The following is an 11,192-nucleotide window of genomic DNA, read 5'->3' as shown; positions in this document are numbered from 1 at the left end:
ATATGCCAAAGGGAAACCATAAAGTGCTTCCTTTAACTGAAAAAGTAAAAGTTCTCAACTTAATAAGGAAAGAAAAAAATCATATGCTGAAGTTGCTAAACAAGATTCAGTAAGAACGAATCTTATATCTGTGAAATTGTGATGAAGGAAAAAGAAATTTGTGCTAGTTTTGCTGTCACACCTCAAACTGCAAAAGTTATGGCCACAGTGTGTGGTAAGTGCTTAGTTAAGATGGAAAAGGCATTAAATTTGTGGGTGGAAGACATGAACAGAAACATGTTCCAACTGACGGCAATTGGATTCGGTACTATCTGCAGTTCAGACATTCAGTAGGGGTCTTGGAATGTATCCTCCATGGATAAAGAAGGCACTACTGTAGTTTGAATCCAAGGCTAAACTCCTTTCTGTTACACTACAGCACATCTTAACATTAGCTTGTCCTAAATAATGTAATGAATACACGTGCTCAAACAGTAATTTTTCCTGAAAGCTAATCTTGACATAAAAGCATTTGGCAGAAATTTTGTTCACATGTATGATGAGGCTGGCATCCTACAGGTGGATTCACATGGAGCATGATGGGGGTGGGAAATCAAGACAATTTGTCTTTTTAACTGGTATATGTATCAGCTCATTCATTATATAGTCCACTTAAATGACTGTATAAACAATGGACCTCAGTTTAAATTGGTTTAGCATTTCTAGCTGCGCATGTCAACCTGTGTAACTCAGTCACGAGGCATGCTAGGCCTTCAGTGGGTTGGTAAGGATATGGAGGAAAGCTGGCAATGGTGAGATTTGATGCTAGGAGAATAAATTCAGCTTTAGGATAGGTCCTCAAGGATGGTGGCCAGCTTATCAAATCAAAAAATTCTAAGTGGAAGAATAAAATCTGGGTGCTGGGAAAGCCTCATCACCCATGGGGTCCAAGCCAGTGGAGGATACAAGCCCCAGGAATGGTCATGGCCATGGCAATACTGGAGTCAGGTGGGTGGTGGAAGCTGTGTAGCTCCAAGAGACCCATCTGACATAAACAAGGGCTCCAGACCATGGCAGGGTTCCGCCTTTGGGGAGCCTATTAAGGACTAAAAAGAAAAATGGAATCCCAAATAGGCCAGTTGGGGTTTTAGGATGGCGCTTCAGTTCCAGAAGAGAAACTGGAGAGTACAGTAACAAGGTACCAGAACAACAGGCTTAGTCCTATTGTTATGCAAAATATTCCAAGGGTTCAAAACCAGGCTGAAGTTTTATAGGCAAAGGGGGGCCCACCTCAGGCACACTGAGCTTAGGGTGGCAAGAAAGATTCTAGACTCACTGCGGGAGGTAGGGATAATGATGAGATTTCCTAACATATTCCCACAAGATAATTTATAATTGGCTTTAGACTGAATTGTCCTGAGCCTATAAATGAAAACTTTTTATACTTGCAGCTGTGCCTGGGTCAGGCAGAGACTGACACATCACACCATGGTTTAATTTAATTTGCATCCATTTTATAACCAAGTAATGTATCCATTGCATTGTATCTCAGGTATGGTAAAATCCCCAAAGAATTGCATTCATATTCTTTTGTCATTATAATACCCAGTATTAGTTGTATCATTATGGGTCTTTATACACTGTCATTAACATTATTACCATTGTAACGAATACTCAATAAAATTGTAATGTTATTTTACAGACATGTTCTTGAATTGCTTTGTCAACATAATTGCAAAACCTAATGACAAAGTAATAACACTACAATATTATGTTTGTGGATTAATAAGATATGTTTTGGTTTTCACCAGATGGCAATACAAAAACCTCAATCAAAATTTATCCTTGATCATTTCTGAAGGATAGCATTGCAGAAAAAATTATCCTTGACCTTAACAGTGTTTCAATAGTTTCCTGTAGTGTTTGTGAAAGCTTTACAATTTTGTGTGCTCTTATGTTCAATAGTTCACATTAATGTCAACTCAGTCATGTAACTAAAATAATCCCTTTTAGCTCTTGAAATTAATTTTATTGTGGCTCACCCCTAGCCTCACAACAAAGTATTGTGAGATACTTTGAAGAAGAAGGACCATGAGGAAATAAATTAAAGGAATTTTCTAGATATTTTATAACATTCTTGGTCAAATTTACTTTGAGCAAAACCATGGTGAAAGTATTACTTGTAATGTACAGCTTGCTAAAAGAGAGTTAATATGTTTTCTAGTCTCTAAAGCCATTCTATTGTTTCTACAAATGTTAAGAAGATTCCCATCTGCAAACAAATAATTGGTACATACCGGGGGCTTTACAGCTTATCTCATCATTAATTGCACATCTCATCTATGATTAGAGATGTGACTGTGCCTGCTTTTTCAATAAATTAACCACAACCAGAAAAGGCCACGCAGGTGTTTCAGTGTCTGATTGGTTTCTCTTATACACAGAGGCTCAACAAGAAAGCTTCAGGTTTACTTAAATGCTTGGTCTAACACAATGCTTTTAACTCTTTGGTTGACATACTTGCTGATAGAATTCCAGTCTTCCTTGAATAGAAATGTTTTTCTGGAAATCACTCAGCCATGTGAGAACACAGACTTAAACTGCTGGGTCATTCTGAGGACCCAGCAACACTAGAGAGCCATCTTAGCCCCAGTCAGGACCCATAGCTGCATCTACTTCTAGAATAATTTCCTCTCTTTGTCTAGAATCTTTCTTCTTAAAAATGGTACAAATTTGGCAGAGCCCATTCATAACCTTCATACTGAGAAACAGCACAAATTCCTTCATCATAACCTACCTATCAGTTTTTTAGTAAATAAGTATTCATGCTTCATAACCGTTTTTATTCTATTATACTATTTGAAAAGCATTTATTATATAGCAACACAATACTGGGGACTGGAAATACCAGTATGAATAAGGTAAGGCCTCTAATCCTCTCAGAGGTAGCCTACAGGAGGGCTTGAAAATGTGAACTTCTCAGTTTGAATCCTGGTTTTACTATTTCCTGGCTGTATGATCTTGCACTAGTGACTTTACTACCCTGCACTCAGTTTCTCCATCTGTGGAATAGTGTAATAGTACTATTACCTGCCTTATAGGGCTGTTGGAGGTTACTGCATATAAAGCGCTAAGCACCATGCCTGGCTTAGTACTGTGTATTATTCACTGCTCAACATGTTAGCTATTAGCATTATAGAGTTCACATTCTCATAGGGAGACAGATCATATCATCTACACCTAAATATAATATAACAAAGCTCTCTAATGGGTCTATAAACAAAATGCTATAGGAGCTCTGATGAGAAAGAGTATCACTGAATTCATTTATAATCTATTTTATTGAGTTTTCTTGGAAGTGGTAATCACGGCTTACAGGAAGGATGAGGGTCTCAAAAGAAGTGACCTCTAAGGGATTTGAAGATTTAATTCACCAGTGTGAAAAAGGTGGAAGGACCATCCAGCGAGCTAGAGCACGAGCAGCTAGTACGAGCAAAAGCTTAGCAGTGCGTAAGTGGATGACCTATCCTGGGACCAGCAAGTGGTGAGGAGATGCTGCCAGAATGACAGGCCACGGCCAGGGTTTGACACCATGGCAGCACTGAAGAGCAATGTGATCAAATCCATGTTTTACAAAAATAACTCAGCTGCATCCTAGAGAATGAAATACATAAGAGAGAGACTGAAAGCGGGGAGCCTGTTACGAAACTATCATGGCAGCCTGAACTGGGACAGTGGCAGTGAGAATGGAGAGGTACAAACAGAACTGAGATGGATTTGGAGGGGGAATGGAAAGCACTTAGTGACAACTGCGTGTGGAGGCAGGAGAAGGCTGCAGAGGTGACTCTGCATTCTAGCACAAAATAAGAAAACCTGGAAGAAAAGCAAGTTTGGGGACAAAGATAATGAGTTCAGTGTTATAAATATTAAGTTTGGGGATCTGCAGGAAGAATATCAAGGGAGAAGTTAAAAGTATAATTCTGGAGTGTAGGATAGACTCATTCAGGATGGCGGGGAGAAGGGAAGGTAGAGAAAAAGGGAGGAAGTGGCATTTAAAAAACAATCCTTACATATCTGCATAGCCCAGCTGGTTCTATAAAATAGAAGAGGACTCTTCAAAATAACACCTCTACACACAAAAAGAAGTATACCTTAATACTCCTTGTGTGCTCATTCTGCACCTTTTCTTTCTTCTATTCAATATATTAACACATTAAGCATCTACTACATGCCAGGTACTATTCTAGATTTGGGGAACACAGAAGTGAAAAAGTCAAAACCCTGACATCAGGGAGTTTATGTTTTAGAGCAGGAAACAGTCAATAAGCAAGTATCTAAATAAATATAAAACATAATTTCAAGTAAATAAATGCAATGAGAAAAAATAAAGCAGGTAAGAGGCTATAAAATTACTGAGTGTTGGGGGGGAGAACTATTTGAAATCAGGTGGTTGTGGTCAGGCAAGGCAACTTGGATGAAGTATCATAGCATTTTGACTGGAGAACTAAAAGTGATAGAGCTACATGAAAATCTGGAGAAAGAATGTTTCAGGCAGAGGGAAGAGCAAGTACAAAGACCCTGACATAGCAACTAGCTTGGTATGACTGAGAAACAGCCAGACAGCTACCTTGGCTAGAACAGACAGAATAATCACAAGGTGTCTTGTGACATTTCTGGTACTATTGTCATGTATTGTTAACTAATAGCATTGTAAAAATTTTCAGGGATTTATTTCTTATCTTCTCAACTCTGTGTAAGCAAATTGAGGGCAAGGTCTATGTTTAAACTTCACACCCCCACAGTAACTAGAACAATGTCTTGCACATAGTAGATGCTTTCTCCTATTTATCTACAATTGTAGATTAGGATCTCTAGGCCTGCCTTGTGCCGCCCTCAAACACTTCTGGGCTAATCCCAGATGCTGCTTACCATCTGGCAAACAACTGGTGAGCTATTTCTAGTACTGCTGTGGTCAGTAAGAAACGCAAACTATGCCTAGAGCAACATAGAAAGACCAAACACCGAGATTTACCCTTACTGTTTGAAAACCTGATGGCTTTACTCAGGCTCTAATGTTGAAAACTGAAATATGAAGAAATCCTGCACATGCTTGGAGAAGCTGTGGGCTCTGCCACATTCTACATGCTTAAACATTATAATAATATTATTATTATCTCACAGGGGTGTCATGAGGATTAATGAGACATTTTAAAATCACTTTGAGCTACTCCACTGGGGGGTACCAAATAAATGGTATGTGTTCTTCCTGAAGTGCCATTTTTGACATTGATTTGTTGTGATGGGTTCTGCTGTCCAACAGGGCTGGAATGTGCCCACCAACTCATTTCCTGCAGACAATAGACTAGCCATCAGAAGGCAGTGGTTTTCAGTTCAAATAAATACGAATTGAAGTGAACTAGTCAGCAATCAGAAGCAAATAGGCTGCTGTTAGAAATCTAATATTTATTAAGTACTCACAGTGATCAGCATAAGAGTTGCACAGTGTGATACAGTAAAGCAAACATTGGATTTGAAAATAGTCCAAGATTTTAGGGCCAGCTCCGCCACTAACCAGCTATGTTAGTGCAAAATGAACAGCAAAACTTCTCTGGGCCTCAAATATAAAGTAAGAAGCTTATAATCAGAGTCTTCCAGACCAGGCAAATATATGATAGGAATGGAAATAGCCATTTCTGAGGCAGAGATACTTCACAGTAGGGAGAAGCTTGTGACCATTTATCACAGGACCATCCTCTGCTCTAGTCTTCCTAGCCATTGATTAATATTAATTTCAGCACTAATTCCTGCAAAAGGAGGAATAAATCACTTTCTAAGTCAGACATAAAAGTGCATGAAACATTTGGTCTTTAAAAATAGGGCTTTGCCTTTCTACGAGCTAGCCTTGCAGCCAAGCAGTCTGTCTCATTCCAAGATTTAAATATATGAATGATTAATTATACTGCTACCCTAATCACCAGCTCAAAAAAATATATGTAAAATAATGAAGTGGCCATCACACAAAATAGTATTCTGTAGTTTTGTGAGACAGAGTGTTTTGCCTGGTCACCCAGTTTTTCCGTCTCACAGTGGTGCCTGCTACTGACCTGGAGGTGAAGTGGAAGATGAAGGGACAGTAAGGAACATGTGTGTGCGCTGTGCCCAGAGAAGCCAGAGGTAGAGACCCTGTGGAATAACTGAGTAATGTATGTACACTACTGTGAGCTCAGTTTCCCCTCACTCATCCTAGGAACCCCAGTAGAATCCTCGGCTCAAAAAGAAGAAATGTTGACACTCTAGAGCAGACAGAAATGCAAAGAGCCACTTGTGGGGAAATTCAATTCAACAAATACATACTGAGTTTCCACTATTTACACACCATTTTGGTAGCTGCTAAGAATATAAATTGGGCAAGGCCTAGTCTCCTGCCCTAGAGAACCTCATGGTTGGGAGTGGTGGTGGGAAGTAATAACCCAAATCACTTACTTCAAATTGAATTGGCAGCTAACTTTGGATGGGTGTGAGTTGTCTAGACAATAATTCCTCTTTTGTAAATGATTTGAATGACACAATAAACAACAGACTTTTTTAATCCTAGGGTTGAGTTATATTAGATTGCTAAAATTTCTGGAAACAGAAATTGTGTCCAAAATGACCACAACAATCTGGAGAAATAGTTCAAGTTCAAAGGGGATAAATGTAAGTTATCTCCGGGCCCAAATCAAGCAACAGAGGTACAAGTTGCTGAATGAATGTCCTCCCAGTTTGACATCTAGAGTGGGGCAAATCCCCTGCCACAAGGGCAGTACTGAAATACTAAGCAGAGAGTCTAGGCACAGGTCCTGCTCCCACCCCGACTTAAGTCATAAAGTCGGACCTTCTGACCACACAAATTAGACGTGGTGAACTTCCTTTTCCAGTTTTTCCTCTTATTTTCCCACAGGGAGTCTCTGTGTTCTGTAAACACCAGGCCCTGATCCCAACCAGAAACTTGGTCCTTGATTCTTTCCAGCGGCTGAAATCTCAGCTACGAAAATCAGCTTGACCAAATTCGCTAAAGAAGCCAGGTCTCCGAACGCCTTTAATAGCCCATTTTCTTTGGACTCCGGATGTGAAACCCATCAGCACCCATTACTTAGCTGGGCTTCTCATCCGCGCCAGAGGTGAATATAAATATTTAGAGACCCGCATCACCCCCACCGCGGGTCTCGGTGGCCCTGTATCTTCAAGTGAGCCGGGACGCCGGCACCAGGCTTGCCCCCCTGGCCCGCCACTCCCCGCTCCACAGCAACGGCAGGCCCCGGCCCGGGAGCCCCTCTTTGTCCTCCCTCTTCACCTGCCTCCGCTTTCTGCCACCCGCGCCCCGCGGAACCTGCCTGTCCCGGGCGGGCCCAGTGCAGGGCGGAGACCCGGCGCCGGCGCTCGCACGGCCGCGGCTAGAGCTCGCCTGGCGCGCGGCCGAGCTGTGGGGCCCCGCGCGGGTCGAGCAGCCCGGCGCCCGGGACGCGGCCACGAGGGCTGGAGGAGAGGGGCGCCGAGCAGAAGCGGGCCGAGCCCGGGGGCCCGGGCCGGCTCATCAGGGCGGGAATTGCGGGCCGCCGCCGAAGTGCAAAATGAGAGCGCGCCGGGGACAGAGGCCGGGAGGGCGGCTGTGAGCTGCGGGCCCGGCGGCTCCTCGCGGGCAGGGGCGCGTGCCCGTGCGGTGGGCGGGAATCCCGAGGGGACGCGGAGGGGCGGGCGGGCGCGCGGCCCGCGGGGGAGGGGGCGGCGGGGACGAGGAGGAGGGGTGAGGAGGCGTCTCAGTGGAGGAGCCCGGCGGAGCGCGCCGGACCCAGACGGAGCCTCGCGGCGGCGGCGGCGGCGGCGGCGGCGGCGGCAGCAACAGGCAGCGGGCTCGGCTCAGGGGCGGAGGCGGCAGAGGGGCGGGGAGCGCGAGCAGGAGCGACGCGGCCCTGCAGCCGCCTGGTCCCCGCCACATGGACGAGCACCTCAGCCTCCTGCGCTCGCCGCTGCCGCCCTCCGCCCCTCCCCGCGCCCACCCTCCCCAGCACCCCGCGAACGGCGGCGGCGCCCCCAACCCGGTGAACCCCGGCTGCGCCGAGCCCGCCGCGGGCCCCGAGCTGCCGCCCGACATGACCGTGGTGCCCGCGGACCACCTGCCGGAGCCGGAGGCGGCCGACGGCGGCGGGGACCCGCCTCAGGGCGGCTGTGGCGGCGGCGGCGGCTGCGACCGCTACGAGCCGCTGCCGCCCGCGCTGCCGGCCGCCGGCGAGCAGGACTGCTGCGGGGAGCGCGTGGTCATCAACATCTCCGGGCTGCGGTTCGAGACGCAGCTCAAGACCCTCTGCCAGTTCCCGGAGACGCTGCTGGGCGACCCCAAGCGGCGCATGAGGTACTTCGACCCGCTCCGCAATGAGTACTTCTTCGACCGCAACCGGCCCAGCTTCGACGCCATCCTCTACTACTATCAGTCTGGGGGCCGCATCCGCCGGCCCGTCAACGTGCCCATCGACATCTTCTCCGAGGAGATCCGCTTCTACCAGCTGGGCGAGGAAGCCATGGAGAAGTTCCGCGAGGACGAGGGCTTCCTGCGGGAAGAGGAGCGGCCCCTGCCCCGCCGCGACTTCCAGCGCCAGGTGTGGCTGCTCTTCGAGTACCCCGAGAGCTCCGGGCCGGCCCGGGGCATCGCCATCGTGTCCGTGCTCGTCATCCTCATCTCCATTGTTATCTTCTGCCTGGAGACGCTACCCGAGTTCCGCGATGAGAAGGACTACCCGGCCTCGCTGTCGCAGGACGCGTCCGAGGCAGCCAGCAACAGCACGTCGGGGGCCCCCGCGGGAGCCTCCAGCTTCTCGGATCCCTTCTTCGTGGTGGAGACCCTGTGCATCATCTGGTTCTCCTTTGAGCTGCTCGTGCGGTTCTTCGCTTGCCCCAGCAAAGCCACCTTCTCGCGAAATATCATGAACCTGATAGACATCGTGGCCATCATCCCTTATTTCATCACTCTGGGCACCGAGCTGGCCGAGCGACAGGGCAACGGACAGCAGGCCATGTCCCTGGCCATCCTGAGGGTCATCCGCCTGGTGAGGGTCTTCCGCATCTTCAAGCTCTCCCGCCACTCCAAGGGGCTGCAGATTCTCGGACAAACGCTGAAAGCTTCCATGCGGGAGTTGGGGTTACTTATATTTTTCCTCTTTATTGGGGTCATCCTTTTCTCCAGCGCGGTCTACTTTGCCGAGGCAGACGACCCCACGTCAGGTTTTAGCAGTATCCCGGATGCCTTCTGGTGGGCAGTGGTAACCATGACAACAGTAGGTTACGGCGATATGCACCCAGTGACCATAGGAGGCAAGATTGTGGGATCTCTCTGTGCCATCGCTGGTGTCTTGACCATTGCCTTGCCAGTCCCTGTGATTGTTTCCAACTTCAATTACTTTTACCACCGGGAGACAGAGGGGGAAGAGCAAGCCCAGTACATGCACGTGGGAAGTTGCCAGCACCTCTCTTCTTCGGCTGAGGACCTCCGAAAAGCAAGGAGTAACTCGACTCTGAGTAAGTCGGAGTATATGGTGATCGAAGAGGGGGGTATGAACCATAGCGCTTTCCCCCAGACCCCTTTTAAAACGGGCAATTCCACTGCCACCTGCACCACGAACAATAATCCCAACTCCTGTGTCAACATCAAAAAGATATTCACCGATGTTTAATATATGATACAAGTGACATACCGTGCTCTCAGTATTGTGTGGAACATGCCCCCTTGGTCTGTGTATGCCTTTGTTTTATACATTTCCAGACCATTCATCAAGGAAAGGACATAAAGAAGTGGGAAGCACACTTCATTCTCCCTGTCCCTACTGCTTCATACTGAAACAGGTGCCTGTTTTGCAAGTTGGGCTGCATTCTCTCAGCTCTCCTTTTTCCCCTCTCTCTCTCTTGACATTATGAACAACAAACTTAACATTAAACTTGATTTCTAGTACACACCCATTAAAAAAAATACATCCTGGGAGGAAATGAAACTAAAGAACAGTTAGCGTTAACGGTTTAACCTCAAACTTTAAAAAGGCAGTTGTTTCTTTACTAAGTAAAGCACACAGATTCTTCAGTGATGCTTCAGTTTGATGGACGCTTCAGCATTATTTATTGAATATTTAGTTCAATTGCCTACCCTGTGGATATGTGGAAGAAAAGTCTAACTGGAACAATGATATGTAAACCCACCATAAGTTTATTTGGTTTTGACTGAACTTTCTATTTGAATCCCCTCTCCTGGAATTTTAAGGGTCTCTACAACTTTGAATAAAGGGAAATGCCCAAGATGTCATCATCTGACTAATTAGTTTAACTCTTTGGGGCTTGCTAAACATTTTGAAAGCATGAACAGATTCCTGTGAAGTTCTGTGTGATATGTCCCAGCCAACATCTATCAAAGTCTAGAAACAGATGTTTTCAGTGCTGCTGAGGAAAAAAACAACAACAAAAACTCCTAATGCGTCTGAAATATAAGCTTCTGCGTATCACAAGAAGATTAAAGTGGCAGATACCCCTTCCATCGGAAGTTACTAATTCGGACCTGACTGATGCAGTTTCCATAGCAACCATGTTTCCTGGGAAACCCGAAAAAGGTTGTCATGGCATCTCTTGCTCTCTAGCCCCACCCGCCAGGCCCTGCCGTTTCCACAGTAACCTTTCCAGATGGTTTCTACTTACATGATTTCATAAGGAAAACCACTCTTTGAATAAACCGCACAAATAAAGTCAGGAAACACATTTTTTTAACTACAAAAATCATTGATGTCATCTCATAATGGAAAATATGGTGTTTGGAATGTTAGATATATACCACAATAAGGCATGATCTGAATTAAATGCAAGTTATTAGGCAATAATTTTAAAAGATGCTTCTCTACAGTTTTCTTTCTCCAAGAAGTTTTAAGCCAACAAATGATATTAAAAAGAAAATGTAAAAGTGTTCTGTACATAAGCAAACAGATTCAGTGTACCCAAAACCCTACTACAAGGGACCTTCAGACTTCCTCTTAAAAAAAAAAAAAATCAGATCCCACAATAGCACTGTCACCATCACAGCACATGAAAAGCTAAATAAACTTAAAATATATAACAGATGCACATTTTTAACTGAGGGAATTGCAGACAATCAGTGAAAAGGAGGGAAGTAACCAGATCTTGGAACACCTGCAAGTTTCAGCCAT

At 45.6% G+C, this 11,192-nt stretch overlaps 1 protein-coding gene across 1 annotated transcript; it reads left to right on the top strand.

Annotated features, from left to right (window-relative positions):
• The first annotated feature begins 7,720 nt into the window (after positions 1-7,720).
• On the top strand, positions 7,721-10,740 carry KCNA3 (potassium voltage-gated channel subfamily A member 3). The gene has a single exon (XM_045546763.1). It carries the CDS (start codon positions 7,953-7,955, stop codon positions 9,681-9,683), a length of 1,731 nt encoding a protein of 576 aa, XP_045402719.1. The 5' UTR covers positions 7,721-7,952; the 3' UTR covers positions 9,684-10,740.
• Positions 10,741-11,192: the final 452 nt, after the last annotated feature.

The sequence above is a fragment of the Lemur catta genome, chromosome 3 (genome assembly GCF_020740605.2).
Source record: "Lemur catta isolate mLemCat1 chromosome 3, mLemCat1.pri, whole genome shotgun sequence".
In the NCBI taxonomy this organism is placed as follows: Eukaryota; Metazoa; Chordata; class Mammalia; order Primates; family Lemuridae; genus Lemur; species Lemur catta.
Note: the sequence above shows the minus strand (reverse complement) of the source record. Positions and strands in the feature narration are given on the sequence as shown.